Source organism: Mus caroli, unplaced genomic scaffold (assembly GCF_978045245.1).
Source record: "Mus caroli unplaced genomic scaffold, Mus_caroli_1 scaffold_2, whole genome shotgun sequence".
Lineage (NCBI taxonomy): Eukaryota > Metazoa > Chordata > Mammalia > Rodentia > Muridae > Mus > Mus caroli.
The window spans coordinates 120,588,842-120,608,406 of NW_028227257.1; the positions used below are offsets into that span (position 1 = coordinate 120,588,842).

Here is a 19,565-nt window from a genome sequence, read left to right on the forward strand (position 1 = left end):
CTTCTGTGTCTTTCCATTTTAATTTTCTTCTGATATTTGTTTGAAATATACTGTTTGTTTTCATCAAGAAGGCAAGAAGTGCTTTTCACTTTTGTTGACTACTGAGCAACACTTAGATAGCAACAGTCTTGTAACAGGTATCAAATGCATTGTTTTATGGAGTAGATGAGTTACATCTTAGAAAATTTACTTGTTCTTTTGAAACAAGGTCTCTCTGTACCCCTGGCTGTCCTGGAACACCCTATGTAGACCACGCTGGTCTCTAACTCAGTCACTTGCCTGCCTTTTTAAATGCTGGGATTAAAGACCTGGTCACCATGCCCTCCCAGTAAAATCAGTTACTATCTTTATCCCACTGGATCCTAAACTGAGGAATCTTCTCCTCCTCCATTGGACAGTGTCTAGCTGTGTAGCCTAGGCCGACCTGGAACTCAGTATCCCTCAGCCTCAGTCTCCTCAGTGCTTGCATTACTAAGATGCCTAGCTTCAGTGTTGGCATTGCAAGTGTGGTCCACCATCCCCGGGAATGCTAAACTGCTTATGTGGCAAAGGCTGTGGCTTTTTTTTTTTTTTTTCCTAGTCTATTCCTTTGGTGTTTAACATAAGGTAGTTTGCAATGTACAAATGCAGTTTATCAAATAACGTGCTTTTTTGTTTTATACGGATCAGTCATAGCAAAACAACTTGTCAGAATGTTTCCCTTTATGTGTTTAAGGCCTTTTGGTCCCTGGTAACCAGCTGTATATTCTATGAAATTAATATTTTGTTGTGTTTTCAAGCTATATAGGTAGTTCATGAGGAAATTAGATAACTTTGAAAAGTTGTCTTTGATTGAAATTTAGTTATTTAACTATTAATTATTGTGAGTATATAAGTTTTGATGACATTTTCTTTTCACAAGTAAGGCTTTAATGGTTGTCTTAGAAAGTTTTTATTTCAAAAAAGAGAGGGAAGAGAGAGAGAGAGAGAGAGAGAGAGAGAGAGAGAGAGAGAGAGAGAGAGAGAGAGAGAGCAAGCAAACAGAGAGGTGGTAGCACTCTTGATCTCTATAAGTTTGAGGCCAGCCTAGTCTGCAGCAAGTTCCAGGACAGCCAGGGCTACACAGAAACCCTGTATCAAAAACTAGAAATGAAAATAGCAAAAAGAGAAAGTCTTTATCTAGTTACCCCAAGACACACTCATAAGGAATGCATATTATAGAATATAATAGACTGGTGTAGCTCTGATAGATTTCTTGCCCTGCATGTAGTATAGACCTTGGATATGATCCCCAGGACTTCAGTGAGGAAAGAAAGTGAATGTTTACAGTGCTTCTAGATTTTCTTTACTCCTTGTTTTCATTACAAAAATTATATTTTTATTAGAAATGCTCAAATCTATTTATGAAGTAAACTTATTCCCCATGACCTTGTCAGTTACAATTCCAGAGTTGTTTTTTTAATAGTCTGTTAGGTTGAGGATGGCTCAGGTAATGTGCTTGATTCACAAGGAGGATGTGGGTTCTGGTCCTCAACAACCATGTCAGACTGTGTCAGACTGGCTGTGTCTGGAATCTAGCACTACGAGGTGGGACGACGCAAGGCTTTTCTGGGCTCACTGGCCCTCCAGTCTAGCCTGAGCTCCAGGTTCACTGAAACAGCCTGTCTCAAATAATGATGTCGGAAGGATAGAGGAAGTCCCTGACATCCACCTCTGGTCCACACATGTACTCTTGGGTATGTGCACACACGTACAGGTTTGCTGTAGGTCTTTTTTTTTTTTTTTAAATTTGCTAATATATATATTAATCGGTAGTTTTCTTTTTCTTCTTGTGTTATAAAATGTCTGTATGTATACAATTTTCTCATAAAGAGTATACAGTAGGCATCAATACCTTAGAGCATTTCTTTATAGAGAACTATTAGATTTGTCTCTAAGTTTAGGAAACCAGAGGTTTATGCATAGTTAATTTTTTTCTGTGCATTATAGATCTCCAAAGAGAATAAATAGTGTATACAATTTTCTGAGTGTATTTCACCATAGAACTCTATGAAACTTTTTTAATGGGCTGTGTAATCTGTATGAGGAACAGTCCATACCATTGATTTTTTCCTTAGTAAGTATTTAGGACTCTTAGCAATAATCTTATACGAGACAAAGACTAAGGCAGTGGGAAATGGGAGCTACAGTCCTGGTGTCCTGACTCTTACGTGTGCTGCCCTTGCAAGAATGTTTATTACATTTATTTCTTTATTTGGTGAGAGAAGAGAGGGAGGAAGAGAGGATTCTCTGAATTCTTTAAGGTGCCTTTCAAATTTTGTGCTGAACTTATAAATGCAAGTAAAAACTAAAAAGGAGTTATATCAAATCTTAAACTAGAATTTTCAAATCTGAACTAAAATGCTCGCTTAATTTAAAGCTTTCATATAGGAGTACAAGACCCCTATATTTTAACATGATTTCAATAACAATACAGCGTATACCAGAAGGAAACTTTTGATAATCCCACTGGTTTAGTCCAGCCCAAAGAAACAAAGCTATTTGTAATTCTTACTTGAAAATATAGTAACACTGTAAGTTTTTATAAAGATCTATGCTGATAGTTTGGTTACTTTACACAACAATATTCAAGTAAAATATAATAAAATCAAATTAGATGACCATTTACTTATTCCGTGTATTCTGCTTCTATACTTGTTTGTTTCTTTATTCGGTTTATTCTGTTTTTATAGTTTATTTATTCTGAATGCTCAAGAGTACATGGGGGCAGAGCCCTAAACCACATACTAGTCAGCATTCAGTTGTGGGTAATTTTTTAACTTCATTACCAAGTCATGTATGTTATCCATTAGGCTTCAAAGAATAATCACAATGCTGAAATACGCCAATAATGGAAATAGATTATCTATGTGCACGTTATCCAGCAACAGAAAGAGATGTCCATAGCCTTCCCTTGTTTAGATTTTTTTTGAATATTTTTTATTAGGTATTTTCTTCATTTACATTTCAAATGCTATCCCAAAAGTCCCCCATACCCTCCCCCACCCACTCCCCTACCCACCCACTCCCACTTCTTGGCCCTGGTGTTCCCCTGTACTGAGGCATATAAAGTTTGCAAGACCAAGAGGCCTCTCTTCCCAATGATGGCCGACTAGGCCATCTTCTGCTACATATGCAGCTAGAGACATGAGCTCTGGGGCTACTGGTTAGTTCATATTGTTGTTCCACCTATAGGGTTGCAGACCCCTTTAGCTCCTTGGTTAGTTTCTCTAGCTCCTCCATTGGGGGCCCTGTGATCCATCCAATAGCTGACTGTGGGCATCCACTTCTGTGTTTGCTAGGCCCTGGCATAGTCTCACAAGAGACAGCTATAGCAGGGTCCTTTCATCAAAATCTTGCTGGCATATGCAATGGTGTCAGTGTTTGGAGGCTGATTATGGGATGGATCCCCGGGTGCAGCAGTCTCTGGATGGTCCAGAAGCACCTGAACATTTTTTCAGGTGCTTCTCAGCCATTTGGTATTCCTCAGGTGAGAATTCTTTGTTTAGCTCTGAGCCCCATTTTTTAATGGGGTTATTTGATTTTCTGGAGTCCACCTTCTTGAGTTCTTTATATATATTGGATATTAGTCCCCTATCTGATTTAGGATTGGTAAAGATCCTTTCCCAATCTTTTGGTGGCCTTTTTGTCTTATTGACAGTGTCTTTTGCCTTACAGAAGCTTTGCAATTTTATGATTCTTGTTGAATCTTTGTTGATTCTTGATCTTACAGCATAAGCCATTGCTATTCTATTCAGGAATTTTTCCCCTGTGCCCATATCTTCAAGGCTTTTCCCCACTTTCTTCTCTATAAGTTTCAGTGTCTCTGGTTTTATGTGGATTTCCTTGATCTACTTAGATTTGACCTTAGTACAAGGAGATAAGAATAGATCAATTCGCATTCTTCTACATGATAACCACCAGTTGTGCCAGCACCATGCTATCTTTTTCCACTGGATGGTTTTAGCTCCCTTGTCAAAGATCAAGTGACCATAAGTATGTGGGTTCCTTTCTGGGTCTTCAATTCTGTTCCATTGGTCTACTTGTCTGTCACTATACCAGTACCATGCAGTTTTTATCATAATTGCTCTGTAGTATAGCTTTAGGTCAGGCATGGTGATTCCACCAGAGGTTCTTTTATCATTGAGAAGAGTTTTCGCTATCCTAGGTTTTTTGTTATTCCAGATGAATTTGCTTTGATGGGGATTGCATTGAATCTGTAGATTGCTTTTGGTAAGATAGCCATTTTTACAATGTTGATCCTGCCAATCCATGAGCATGGGAGATCTTTCCATCTTCTGAGATCTTCTTTGATTTCTTTCTTCAGAGACTTGAAGTTCTTATCATACAGATCTTTCATTTCCTTAGTTAGAGTCACACCAAGGTATTTTATATTATTTGTGACTATTGTGAAATAGATTTTTTGATATTCAATATCTAATTCATTCTTCAATTTTCAGAAGCATTGAGATTTATCACAGTTAATTTGGATATTTGTAACTAAATCCAAAGTAACAGGTAGCTCTCTAAGTGCCTGTATTTATCTAAGACACTATGCTCATGGATCTTGCGGGCTGGAAGTATACCTCAGTTGTAGGGCACCTGCCGTCCAAACACACTTGGGGCATGTTTGGTTTTGAAATTACTACTTAATTCAGAATTTTCTTACCTCGTACAGTTTTGTATGTGAAATGTGCATTTCTTGCAGAATGGTGCAGGCTGCAGTTACAAAGCCTCTGTGTTGCCGTGAGTGTCCGGGCAGTACTGTAGAAGGACAGGTAGCCACACAGTGCTCACTTAGGCATGATCATTCCCATTTCTTTCTTTTTTTTTTTTTTAAAGATTTATTATTACACATACATACACTGTAACTGAAGAAGGCATCAAATCTCATTACAGGTGGTTGTAAGCCACCATGTGGTTGCAGGGACTTGAACTCAGGACCTTCGGAAGAGCAGTCAGTGCTCTTACCCACTGAGCCATCTCTCCAGCCCTCATTCCCATTTCTTTTGTCATCTTTTCATGTCACATGGCCAGAGTCCTTCAATTGTATACCTTTACAGAGTGTTGTTCTCTGTGCCTTACCATGTTACTCAGGTCATTTAATCTCTGAGCTTCAGTTTCCTCTTCTACAATGATATTTATTCTTTGTCCTTCACTGATAAATTATGAACTAATATAAAGACATAAATATTCATAAGTTATAAAATCTGATTCATATATGTATAGATGTGAGGTAGGAATCTGTAATGTCAGAGGCAGTCATGGAATTTTGCCAGATGATTCTTAACCACTGATATCCTTTCTGTAATTAAATGTGTACATTAGGCATGTCTGTGCACACAAACTCTCACTCAGCATTTATAACACATACATAGAGCATGTCATGGTTGTTATTATTATTATTATTTTATTGTTATTATTATTATTTGGTTTTTTTTCGAGACAGGGTTTCTCTGTGTAGCCCTAGCTGTCCTGGAACTCACTCTGTAACCAGGCTGGCCTTAAACTCAGAAATCCGCCTGCCTCTGCCTCCCAAGTGCTGGAATTAAAGGCGTGCACCACCACTGCCGGGCTGCATGTTATGGTTATATAAGGCAAAACTGAAGATACTGTATAAATTTTAAGAGCATTGCCCATGAACAGTCAAAGTTTGGTATTTGCACAATTATGTTGATATATTGGGAATGTATTTTAGCCAAACCATATAAATTTCAGTTTACTGAGGCTCAGACTTTGTAGAAACATAGGTAATAGATAGAAAACAGCTTTCAGCTTGCTATTATCCTGCTATGCCCACGTTTTCTGTCATGTGTGTTACTGTTTTTTCTTATCAGATATGAACAACAAATGATGAAAACAACACTGGGAGCTAAGATTAAACTTATAAGTTGTAAGGAAAATTTGAGAAAAATTTCATAGACTTTTCTCTAACTAGTTAATAAAATCAAAGCATTTTCTACTCAAATATTGCATGTCAGGATCTGCATTTAAATTACAGTGTCTCAAGGAGTTGTGTCTTTGCTTACTGTGCAGTTTGATCACACTTTTTCTAGGACAAAGGATTCAAGTAGAATGTTTTATAAACATAGACCATAAAATGGAATAGGGGGAATCTAGAATAAGTGATTTAACAGTTTAATATTGTTTCTCAGAGCCTTTTTTAAAGCTTAAACTACATTGCATATGTATATATACACATATATACATATATATATAAATATATATATATATTTGTAATTGTTATTTACAATATATATGTAAATAACACAATGAATGTAAATGTACCTACTACATATTCCTCCTTCCTTTTACATTTATTATTATATATTTATTTTATTTTACGTGTATGGAAGGTTTGGTTGCATGCATGTCCATGCCTTCAGAGGGCATTGGATTCCCTCGAAGTGGATGGACAAATGGTTATGAGCTCAATGTGGGTCCTGTCAGTTGAACCTGGGTCCTTTGTAAGACCAACAATCACTCTTAACTAGTGAGCCACCTCCCCAGATCCATTTCGTCTTATTTTAAAAATAAGGAACAGATAGACTTGAAATCTTAAATATCACCTCAGTTTCCTGAGGTACCTGCTAACTGCTTCTATGCAAATGTTTCTGCATTGTTGTACTCCATGAATATATGATCTACAAGACTGGTTGTCATGTGATAAAACCATGCAAGTTGAGTATCTCTTACACAACATGCTAAGGACTACAAGTATTTTAAATTTCTTTTATTTTTAAATTTTGATGTATCTGGACATATAGCATGAAGTGTTTTAGGTTCAGGAAGCAGTTCTAAGCATGGAATGAGTGCTATCTCTTAATCAGATAATCTCAGGATGGTATTGTGTATGGTTTTTGTTTTGTTGTTGTTTGTTTTAACACGCCTACATTTTGACTCTAGCCTTTGACGTGAAGTCAACAGGTGTAGAATTGACAATTTGTGGGCTCACAGTGATGCTCAAATGTTTTGGAATTGGAAGCATTTTAGATTTGGGGTTTTCAAGTCGGAGTTGCTTAATCTGCCTTTTATTTTCTGCACTATTTCCACCTTGCCTTCTCCAGAATCTTTACTTTCCATGTTTATATAGTTTATGGTGTTTGTGATATTTCATTATTATCATGTGTTTTAGTCACTGCTTTATTTCTGTGATGACACACCAGGACCAAAGCAACTCCTGTGCAGGAAGACATTTCATTAGGGCTGGCTTACTGCTTCAGAGGGGTGGTACATTATCATCACAGCAGAGAGCATGGTAGGAGGCAGCTATGGTGCTGGAGGAGTAACCCACCAACAGGAGGGACAAGTGTGTGTGTGTGTGTGTGTGTGTGTGTGTATGGTGGGGAGGGTCGAGGAGGGAAAGGAGAAGTGAAGGAAGAGTAGGAGGGGAAAGGAGACAGAGCCTAGCACTGTCTTTGGAAATCTGTGAGTGACACACTTCCTCCAAGGCCACACCTCCTAATCCTTTCAGTTCCATTCCCCGGTGACCAAGCATCATTCTATGGGGCCATTCTTCTTCAAGCCACACATGGTAAAAAGGGATATACTTTTTAAAATTCATACTATACATTTTGATCCTGTTTCCCTCTCCCTCTACTTATTACAGGTCCTCCCCACCTAACTTTATGTCCTTTAAGGAAAAAAAAATTCCCCAAAGCAAACAAGAAGAAACACACCCCCACCCCAACCCCCCACCCTACAAAAACTCAAAACAAGTAAATCAGATTAAAAAGTCCACAAATAATATCATTCAGTAATTTTGTGTTCTCCAGCTACCACTCCTGGGCATGGTGGAGCCTGTCCTGAAGTGTGGTTGTTACACCCAGTGACACTTCATTGTAGAAAATTGATTATACTTTCGCCAGTGGGTATCAATTGCAGATAGCTTCTTGGTTAGGAGTAGAACCCCCGTTTCTACTCACCCATCTCAGTGCTGGGACCCTGCCTGGCTCAGCCTTGTGTGATTGCCATAGTCTCTTGAGTTTATATATGCATCAGACTATTGTGTCTAGAAAAGGGATAGGGCGTGTATCTCACATTCAGTTGATACCCTGAAATGATATGCTGATGACAAATTGATTTCTTTGATGGTTGAGCAGTTAACAATCTATAAAAATTTGTCTGCAAGTTTTAATTTCTTAAGAGTCCCAAGTGGCCACATTCTGTGCTCTACTGGTGGCTGGAAGCTTGGCCGTTGGCACTTCTCCGACAGGCTACCATGGCGGCGGTAGTAGCGCTAATGCGGAAAACGCGAGATTATTTTAAGACCAAGGAGTTTCGGGATTATATAACCAGCACCCACTTCTGGGGTCCTGTGGCCAACTGGGGCCTTCCGCTGGCCGCCTTTAAGGATATGAAGGCCCCCCCTGACATCATCAGTGGCCGCATGACAACGGCCCTCATCTTCTACTCCATGGCTTTCATGCGCTTTGCCTACCGTGTCCAGCCTCGAAACTACCTGCTGCTGGCGTGCCATTTCTCCAACGTATTGGCGCAGAGCATCCAGGCGAGCCGTTACCTGAAGCACCAATATGGTGGGGGAGCCAAGGCTAAAGCCGCCAAAGCCACCAACCCTCCTGCCAAATAAGCTGATGACTGGGGGGGATGAGAGGGGTAGCCTGAACCGGACTTTGCAGCTTGCAAGCACTGGACTCTATTCCTCCTAAAGAAAAGCCAAGGAAAACTTTGGTTTGCAAACCCAATTTAAACCAGTTTGGTTAATTTAAAAAAAAAAAAAAAAAAAGAGTCCCAAGTGAATTTGACATTATGAGAATTAAAATTTTAATTTGACTGATTACAAGCAAACTGGTAGCTGATTTCTATTTCTCTTATCCTCTGGTTGAATATCTTTTATATCTTATTTGACAACTGTTTGCTCTCGATCTCTTGAACCTATTTTTTAAATTGTTTTTTTTCCTATATATATATTGTAGAATATTCTTTGGAGATGTTTTTCTCATATCTTGTTCTTTCAGTTTGATTAAACTGTTTTTGTTGTATGTTAGCTTTAAAATTATTCCTTTCGGGCCAGCGAGATGACTTACTGGCTAAAAGCATTGTCCGTGAATCGTCAGGGCAGAGAGAGAGTTGACTCCTGGAAGTTGTTCTCTAGCCTCCAATACAGCTCACACTCATTCACACCTGCAGAACACAGACACACACAGGCACACACCTAAAAAATTAAAATTGTTCATTTAAAGTTACTAGTGTTTAGTATGATGATGCTTGCACATACACAGTTGCGGGCTTCACATAACTAATTATGCCTTTTTGTGATTTATTTTTAAAAATGTTTATTATTCTAGTGAGTAGACAAAAACTTAATAGATTAAAACAAAGATTATACCTCATGGTTTCTCTGTATTAGTTATTTGAAGCTGGCCTCGCAAGGCTGTCCCATGCCTGTTGTACAGAGCTTAGACGTGGGATTTGACAGTTGTGTCACATGGTTGATGTTGGTTGTGATTAGACTTCAGCTGGGCTCCTAGCCAAAAATCCTACGTGAGTCAAAGGCCACGCTGAACAGAGTTGATGATAATAAACACATAGGGTTCTTTCCTTGCCCATAATGGGAAAGCTCCTAAATTCATCATTCTTGACTGCTAATGTTGTCAAGTTGAGTTTCTTACCCTAGTCCCACTCACCTCTTTCTGATTACCTGACTTAGATAAGGGTTTGGGTAAGCGTTGAATCTGTTCTTTCTTGAGGAATAATGTAACTTTATAACTTTCATCCATCAATGTGATCGGTGTTCATAGTGTTTAGAGCCCAGACTTGTCCTTGTATTCCTCCAATAGAACCAACCCAGCTGTAAGGTACTGACAGTGTTGTCATGTGTTCATGGACCTGGCTCACCAGAGCAGTGGGTTTGTCACTGTTACTGAGTTTGCTTTGAAGCTGCCCTAACTTTATGTCTTTTAGCTTTCCATTTTCTCTTTAAATGAAAAATAATTCTAAAAGAATGAAAAAGAGAAAAGAAGGAATAAAGAACACATGAAAAATAACCAGAAAGATGGTAGAGTGAACCCAACTTTGCATCGGCTGTCATGTAGAGTATAAGTGTCCTACCTTTACCAGTTAAGAGCAAATTGATTAAGCTGGGCAGTGGTGGTGCACGCCTTTAACCCCAGCACTTGGGAGGCAGAGGCAGTGGATTTCTGAGTTCGAGGCCAGCCTGGTCTACAGAGTGAGTTCCAGGACAGCCAGGGCTACACACAGAAACCCTGTCTCGAAAAACCAAAAAACCAAAAAACAAACAAAAAAAAAAACCAAAAAAAGAGGAAATTGATATCCATTTTGGATGAAATACAAGACATAACTTTATGCTGTCAAAAGAGAAGCCCATTAAAAATATAAAAGAAATAGTAAAAGGACTTAAAGATATTCTCCTCAAATATTAGTGACATGAAACTGGAGAGGCTATACTAATTGCAGACAAAGTAGATGTCAAAACATTCTAAGAGAAGACAGGTATCAATGATAAACACCACCATCAGAAAATTTTAAGAAATAACACATGCACCTTTTTTTTTTTTTTTTTTTTTTTTTTTTTTTTTGGAGACAGGGTTTCTCTGTATAGTCCTGGCTGTCCTGGAACTCACTCTGTAGACCAGGCTGGCCTCGAACTCAGATATCCGATTGCCTCTGCCTCCCGAGTGCTGGGATTAAAGGCGTGCACCACCACGCCCTCACATGCACCTTTAAAAAGTATATAAAATGATCAAAGTCTGATATAAAATTTCTAAGAAAAGTACAAGTAAGCAAGGTTATTTCAGAATATAAAAACCTCATTACATGAACAACCACTAATAAACTGGGGCAGGAGGTCTGTCTGCTAGAGCTGTGCATGTGTGCACAAGGCTCTGGGGTCAGTTCTCCGCACCAAAAGAACAATGACTCCAACAAGAAGGCCGTGCAGGGTAGTAAATAAAATAAACACTGCTCATTTGTACCTCGGTTTACTCTTCTCTTGTTTAGTAAGTGTACTGGCTAGTTTTGTGTGGCAACTTGACACAGGCTGGAGTTGCCACAGAGAAAGGAGCTTCAGTTGGGGAAATGCCTCCATGAGATCCAGCTGTGAGGCATTTTCTCAATTAGTGATCAAGGGGGAAAGACCCCTTGTGGGTGGGACCATCCCTGGGCTGGTAGTCTTGGATTCTCTAAGAGAGCAGGCTGAGCAAGCCAGGGGAAGCAAGGCAGTAAAGAACATCCCTCCATGGCCTCTGCATCAGCTCCTGCTTCCTGACCTGCTTGAGTTCCACTCCTGACTTCCTTTGGTGATGAACAGCAGTGTGGAAGTGTAAGCTGAATAAACCCTTTCCTCCCCAACTTGCTTCTTGGTCATGATGTCTGTGCAGGAATCAAAACCCTGACTAAGACAGTAAGTTATACAAAATAATTATAGCGAGTACTGCTTGAATCTTTTACTCCCAAAACAAACTCTGTAGTTCTATAATACCACATTGGTGTCCAGTAGTGTAAGTTATTTCCAGCATTATCCAAGTTTGGGTCTCAGGCCGCTACCATCCCAGATGTCAGCCACAATGAGCCTTCTCTGCCGTTTGCATTTCAGCCTGGGTGACTCCATTGCAGGGTCCTACGACCGCCTCATATTCAGACTGACACATTGGATTTGGAAAGTAAGTGCCTGGATGAAAAGACACAAGGGCATGATCCAAAAGGGTCCTGAGCATAGGGGCCTCTGACTCCCATGGAGTCAGCATGTGACACTGCATTCTTTTCTTTTTAAACGTGTGGTTAAATTGGTTAAATTATGAACTCTAATTCCAGCCCCACTCCCATCTCCTGCTGTTGATCTTTCTAGAGGTGAACCGCATCATGAAGGCCTAGCATGTCCACTAGCCATCTCTCTAGGAAGACTAGCCAGCAGGTGCTGGCATATGCCTTAAGTTCCAGCACTCGGGAGGCAGAGGAAGTCTCTGTGAGTTGGAAGCTAGCCTGCTCTACAGAGGGACTTCCAGGACACCCAGGGGTACATAGAGAAACCCTGTCTGGAAAAACCAAAAGGCTAGTCATCTCAAGATTACAAAAGAAGATAGATTTAGGAGTTTTAGGACCTATGACTTAGAACAGAGGCCAGCAGGTAAACTTGTTGTGAATCCTGTTCTTCCAGATTCCTTCAGCTTGAAAGATCTGGGTCTGCCAGCATCCCTTGTTTTATTGAAGGCTCTGAACTCCATCCACATCAACATAGCTCTTACCACTAACTATCTAGGGAGTCTGATGAAAGCAAACAAACTGGCTTTCCCATTAGTGGGTTTGTTTTTGTTTGCTTCTTTGATTCTGGGGATGGAATCCAAGCCTTGGGCATAGAAGACAAGCACCCCCTCGCCCCCATGGATAGAAAAAGCAAACAAGTTGATAAAAAGACTATTTTAGCTGAGCTTGGTGATAAGTCCTTATAATTTAGTGGTTGGAGGCAGGAAGATTATGAGTTTGAGTCAAACCAGTTCTACATCGTAAGACCTTGTCTCCAAAATGAAAAAAGACCCCAGTAGGAAGCCCTGGCAACATAAATTAGTGACTCAGTGTCTGAAGTTTGTACAGCATCTTACTGGGTATTCAGGTTGTATTGGTTCAGCCAGGGAATAGGAGATTCAGCCAAGTGCCAGAGGGCGCAAGACAGAGGTTTAAGGTTTTCTGGAAGATGCTGCTTTTCATAGAGGGAGAAGAGGGATGAGAGAGGTGAGGGGAAGATAGAATGTTCTGGGCTATAGATGGAAGGAAAATGTCAGTAAAGCAAGGCGTCCCTCTTTCCTCAGGGATATGTATATGGTAGATTTTCAAAATTGAATACACTGTACTTTTTCCTCTTTTAACATTTTCTGTATAGTAGAATCTCATTAAAAATACTGGAATGAGGGCTGGTGAGATGGCTCAGTGGGTAAGAGCATTGACTGCTTTTCAGAAGGTCCTGAGTTCAAATCCCAGCAACCACAAGATGGCTCACAACCATCTATAATGAGATCTGAGGCCCTCTTCTGGTGTATCTGAAGACAGCTACAGTGTACTTACATATAATAAATAAATAAATCTTAAAAAAAATTAGAATGAAACTGTCAGTTTTGAAGAGTAAAATTGATTTTAAGGAAGAGGTTCGTTTTTACAAGTTCCTCCCTCACTTATTTCAGAAACTGAAGAATCCCAGCTTTTCTGCTCATTTAATTTATGAGCAGTTTGAAGACAACAGTCATAGACTTCTTTTTGTTTATTTCATCTCCTATGGTTAGCTTGGGAATGAGGTTATATGACTTAATGTGTAATGTTTCTGTATCAGAGGTGGGGTAACAAACAAATACATGCGGGAATTAGAGGTCAAGACATCATAGGGTATGTGTGTGCCGTATGTGTATGTGTGCATGTGTCTGTGTGTGTGTGTGTGTGTGTGTGTGGAGATGGCTCACTGGGTGAGAGCACTGAAAAGCCCTCCTGTTCACTTGTGAGAACCAGTGTTTGCCTATAATTCCAGCTTCAAGGGATCTAATTTTCTTCTGACCTCTTTGGGCACTTACACATGGGGCATCAGTTATGTAGACACACATCCATAAATCAAATTAAATCAAATCTTCAAGAAGAAGACAAGATTTTTAGCCAGGTATGAGGCTGCTTGTTTGTAATAAGAGCAGTTGGGAGGTGGAGGCGGGCACTGCTGTGAGGTGAGGCCAGCCTGGGCTACGTAGCAAGGCCCCGTCTATCGAAGACTGGTTTGTTATGGTGAGGATGGTGTTAGTGTTACTGAGCAGACCTCTTGCCAGACTCGACACGGTAGCCGCTTGCTTACTTCCTATGAGAGCAGGGAATCTAAGATGAGACCCACTAAAGCTCAGCTAGTCATCCGACTAAAAGTGCTAACCTGTCACTATCTGTCCCCTCCTGTCAGCAAATCCAATCAAATTATTTGAAATTCAAATCTTAAAACCAGGAAACTCAGAAACCAAAGAACTTTAAACTCTGCAGTTGGCACGAAGAACTGATGAAGAAGCTTAACCTGTGTAGCTTACAGATAACTTTATATAAATAAAATGATTTCCAGTATTCAGTTTATCTGGGAGGCACTTTTGTTGTCTCCCTTTGTTAAGTGAGGATAAATAAGTGGTATGTTATTGCTTCTCGGTCTGTAATCTATTGATTTTCATAGTTTTTCATGTGATGCAGCCTGTTTTAATATCTCGGTATTTAATATTTTTTTTTCTGATGGTTTGAAGTTTTTGTTGCCTTTCTGTAGGTATCATTTGCTCATTAACAGGACACTATATCTAGTGTGTGAGGGCAAGAGGATTTACCAGGGGCAACCGGAAGCGTTGGGGACTGCTGCTTTAACCCCGTGCTGTTTCTTATGGTAGGGAGTAGATACAATAACATGGAATTAACTGTGATGGTCATGCATCAGTGTGAACTACACCACTCCCGAATCCCACTCTGAACCAATTAAAAGGTGAATTTGGTTTTTTGAGACAGGGTTTCTCTGTAGAACAGCTTGGCTGTCCTGGAACTCCCTTTGTAGACCAGGCTGGCCTCAAAGTCTCAGAGATCCAGCTGTCTCTGCCTCCCGAGTGCTAGGATTAAAGGTGTGCACCAACTCGCCTGGAAAAAGGTGGATATTTATTTCAGCAAAAGACATTGTGACTTTAAAAATTAAAGCACATCGCATACTGGATATTTCAGATCTTATCCTTGATTTATGGTGATGGGCATCATAGCTGAAACCTGCCATTCTGGCCCTAAAGTGCTCAAGCATTGGGCCATTGATTCCCTGGCAGAAGTTAAATCGTCTGACACCAAGATGCATGCTTGTATCATGTGCGTTTAAGATGTTTGTCCTGTCCCCACAATAAGCGTGGCAAATAACATTAACATGGAGGCCGCACTGCCCGCTGTGTCTTTGCATTGTTATGGGACATGTAAAGGCACACGCTAGTCGCCAGGACATAGGTTACTGTGACATCGTCTTTGATACCAACATTATTTTGCCTTCATCTTATTTTCTCTCAACTTCTTCAGCACTCTTTATTTTATATATTATGTACCTTTGTAAATTGCCTCCTATCTGATAGCCCAGGGCAAAATATAAAAATACACTAAGTGCAAAAGAATCTCATAATTACAAGGAAAAATGTAAATGTGTATTTGAGTAAGGTACCTAAATTAGCTTTGTACTAATATGTAATTAGGTGATTATTTTTATTTTTAATTTTTTAAAGATTTTTTAAATTTTATATATATGAGTACACTGTAGCTGTAAAGATGGTTGTGAGCCTTCATGTGGTTGTTGGGAATTAAATTTTTAGGACCTCTGCTCGCTCCTGTCAACTCTGCTCACTTAGTCCCTGCTTGCTCTGGCCCGAAGATTTATTATGCATAAGTACACTGTAGTTTTCTTCAGACGCACCAGAAGAGGGTGTCAGCTCTCATTATGGGTGGTTGTGAGCCACCATGTGGTTCCTGGGATTTGAACTCAGGACCTTTGGAAGAGCAATCAGTGCTCTTACTTGCTGAGCCATCTCGACAGCCTCGATCATTCTTTTTGTTTTGTTTTGATTTATTTATTTATTTTGTATATATGAGTACACTGTAGCTGTCTTCAGACACACCAGAAGAGGGCATCAGATCCCATTACAGATGGTTGTGAGCCACCATGTGGTTGCTGGGAATTGAACTCAGGACCTCTGGAAGAGCAGTCAGTGCTCTTCCAGCGCTGAGCCATCTCTCCAGCTACCCCCTCCCCCCATCATTCTTATAATTTCCAAATTCTTAACTTTTTTTTAGAGTCAAGGGAACATGGTGGAAGTTGTATGCAGCAGAGGGGAGCCTAGAAGCCCGCGAAGACTTGCCTGAGTGACTGCTAGAGGAATGACGTGCTCTTTGACTATTTGCTGAGTTACAGAATCAGGGGAGGAGGAAAATCAACACGTAGCAATGGGTCAATAAGAGGAGGACAAAGGGAAAGGCAGGGAGCTGCTTGTCATTCTTAATTGCATGCATCACTGCCTGTCTGGTGTGCATCCTATCTAAATCCCACTGTATGCAACCAAGTAAAAGCTGTGCGTGGTGTTCTTTTTATCCCCCACAGCTGTGTGTGGATCACTTAGGAGGACATTGTTGTCATCTCATGAGAGACATCATTACATAATATTTTCAACATGACAGCCTTTATTATAAAATGATGTCTCCAAAGAAATTTTAATTTAGTTATCTATATGTGGTATATTCTCAGATTCTCAGTAGTTCTCAAATAACTCTTTAACTAGCCACATCTTCTATTCATTTATTTTCCAGCCGCCAGGACAGTTTCTTGTATTTATTAGGTGCTTATTAATAATTTACCATGCTTCTGTAGCTTTGCATCATCATTTTCCTCAGCAGACAGATGTGCTGTCCTGGTTCACCAAATGCAGGCGTTTGATATCATCTCCTGCAGGTTGCAGTGCCCCCTGTGTACCCCTTCACGGGGACTCTCTTACAGAGGTTCGTGTATGCTGCTGCATCTTGGACCTTTTCTGCTTTGTTACCTTGTACATGCCTTTGTCCTCATGATTCCAGGAAAAACCTTGCAGTCGTGAGTACCATTAAAATTTGCCTTGCTGAATTCAGCTCTCTAGTGCTTTCCCAGCAGCGTTGTTTTAAAACATGTTTGTCCTGCTGCCTTTCCTGTGACCCTTCACTTTATTATTTAGCTTTGTGAAAACCGAGCCCTCCATTCTTACAACCCCCCCTGCGTCACTTCCGGTTCGGTGATCCCTCTCCAGCGTTCTGCTCCGTTGTGCTGGGCACTGTAATGTCCTGGGTTCCTGCTCCTTTCTTCCCAACTGCCCATTGAGCCCAGAGCCTCAAAGCTGCTTAAATTATTCTGCACTATGAACCTTTTATCTTGTCTTTCAGAGACCAGATCCCAACAATTGCCCCACACCGGTGATAGTTGAGCCCCTAACTTAGTCTGTGTTTTGATTTTCCTGTCCTATTCCCTACTTCGAGGTTCTTAGAGTGACTCTGAAAGGGCAGTAAAGCCAGGCTCACCGCTCTTAGTCAAGCATACCGTCTAGGGGCGGGAGTCTATCCAATCCATTTGTTGGGGCTTTCCTGGTCTTCTGTGATCTCTGCTTCCCTTTTCTACAGTTTCAACTTCCTCCATACCAGCCCCGCACTTTCTGGTATTATATTATATTTATTTTTGTTGTTTTTAAGAACCCCAGGACTTCCCATGCAGAAGCCGTGGAGCGTGTCCGTCTCCTCATCCTGGCTTTATCCTGGTCACAAGATTTGCCTTCCTTGCCATTCCTCCCTGTCCTTGTTATTCAGCATCATACTTAGACTGTAAACTCTAAAAGACGGAGACTCGTCTTCTGCCTGCTACAGGTCCAGCAGTGTCACATAGACAGTCAGTACTCACTAGCCAGGCATGATGGTGCATGCCTGTCGTCCCAGCACTCTGAAGGGCTGTGAGCGTCAGTCAAGTGGAAACTTAAGGGTTCTGTGGAAAGTTGGTTGGATGTGTTTTGCTGGGGCAAACATGTGAAGCAACGTTTTGTTAAAGTGGATGCAAGTCTGAAAGGCTAAGGCAGACTCATAAAGGAACATTTCGCTGAAGCAGACACAGGAGACAGGTTGTTCTGTGAAAGCAAGCCCATGAAAGGGCTCGTGGTGAAGGATTCTTTGCTAACGACAGGCATGTATTGGTCTGCCTTACATTGCGTAGTTGAGTTACAGTTGCTGGGACTGCAGACTAGGGCTGATTAGGTGCACAAGCTGAGGCAGGACGTGGAGGACATGTGATGTTTGGGCTCCACAGAGTGATGGAGACAGAGCTTGGCTTGCTGGGAAAGCTAGCTGTGCTACGCTTGTGGGTCGCTCAGTCTTTGCTGATCTTTGTTTGCCAAAGAGAGGCACAGAGCTTCTGGTGTTTCTGTTTGTCCCTCCTGCTGACTTGAGCTGAGGCTGAGGCCTGGCTGTCTCTGCTAGGTGGTGTCACTGCTGTTGCTAACCGGACTCTGGTTACTAGGCTGCTGGAGTATCTGTTAAGTATTTGCAAGTGGATCGAGCTGCTGCTGCCTGCTAACCTGTGAACTAAACTGCTGATTTCCAGACAAGACAGACAGGAGTTGCTCCAAAGAACCTTTCCAAACAGGTTCACTTCTTCTGTATTCTTTCTTTTCCACTATCTCTGGTGGGTGGTGAGCTACAAGGGGGTTAAAGCGTTAACCCCCTTAAACATAAGGTTTTTTTTTTTTTTTAAATAAGGTTATACTTCGGCCTTTACCTCAAAACAAAACAAACACCCAGAAATATTTACGACATCCAAGAATAAGAGAGTTATTGAATTAATGGTTCAGGAACAAGTGAGTAAATTAGAAGATTGTTTTAATGAATAAATTAGAAGGTTGTTGTAGTGTACTTTCAGTTTCTGTGACAAACACCAGGACCAAAGCAATTTGAGGAGGAAATACATTATGACAGTTCCAGGGAATCGGGCAGAATCCGAAGGCAGGAACTTGGAGGCAGGAACTGGAGGCAGGACCTTTGAGGACTGCTGCTTCCTTCCTGTGGCTTACACACTTTGCTTTCTTACACAGTCAGAGACCACACAGTGCCCCTGCCCACCATGGACTCAGTCTACCTACATTCATTCCTCATTAGTCATGTAAGTGCCCCATAGACTTGTCTACAGAATAAATAGCTCCTGATACTCCATTTTTGATTCTAGTCTATGTAAAGTTGCCAAAAACCTAACCAACATAATGGTTTTAAGGTTGGTTTATGATTTATATCCTGATTTTCACACTTATTAGAATTGTTGTTGCAACATAAACATTAAATTTATTATTGTAGCCATTTAAATGTGCATTAAGTAGCTTTACGCATAATCCTGCTCCTCACCAGGACATTTTTCATATTCATAGCTGAAACCCTGTACCCACTAAACATACCCAGCTGTTTAATTTCCATATCTATGAATTTGACTGTCATCGTACATTTGCCTTTGTGACTGGCTTATTCCACTGATCATAATGTCATTCAGGCTCACCTATATTTTTCGTAGATTGTTTTTCAGTATGTTTCATCATGTACATAGCAATTACTTTTATTTATGTCCTACCCCTTTCTCGTATTTGGGTACCTCAAAATAGTTTACAATTTCAACTAACTCAATTTCACCATTTCCCTGTGACGCTAGTAATTATAGTATAGTAAAACCGAAGTCCTGATGGGTCACCTGAGGACATCATGAACAAGTCACATTTAAGGTCAGAGTCACATACATATTCCTTGCTAACCTGAAGCCAGATTTCTTATATAGCATGACATCATTCTAAAGTCCTAAGGGGGAAAGAAAAAAACCCAAGCCTATAGAAGTAATTCGTTTATATTCCTAATTAGTCATAACAAAATTATTTTAATAGAAAAAGTGTCTAAAGTACCTACAGTCTAGTTCAGCTTAATCTGAAGTATTTATTTCTTTGGCCTGTGTAATATTAGGTTGGATAATTGCCCTGTTAGTCTTCCTGGCCAGCCTCTGATATGGATTTTTC

The 19,565-nt window shown here is 40.5% G+C and overlaps 2 protein-coding genes across 22 annotated transcripts in view; both read left to right on the top strand.

The window, feature by feature from the left end:
- The window catches only part of Baz2b (bromodomain adjacent to zinc finger domain 2B), a 390,581-nt gene that overhangs the window by 183,756 nt on the left and 187,260 nt on the right, over positions 1 to 19,565 (top strand). For 2 of the 21 annotated variants that reach the window (XM_085834859.1, XM_085834860.1), the window contains exon 4: positions 11,594 to 11,660. The exons of the other annotated variants lie outside the window; for them this stretch is intronic. The gene's annotated coding sequence lies outside the window, so the exon portion shown is untranslated. The remainder of the gene's footprint in view (positions 1 to 11,593; positions 11,661 to 19,565) is intronic. 21 annotated transcript variants of the gene reach the window in all.
- On the top strand, positions 6,381 to 9,303 carry LOC110289314 (mitochondrial pyruvate carrier-like protein). The gene has a single exon (XM_021155468.3). The coding sequence runs from the start codon at positions 8,240 to 8,242 to the stop codon at positions 8,606 to 8,608; it is 369 nt and encodes a 122-aa protein (XP_021011127.1). The 5' UTR covers positions 6,381 to 8,239; the 3' UTR covers positions 8,609 to 9,303.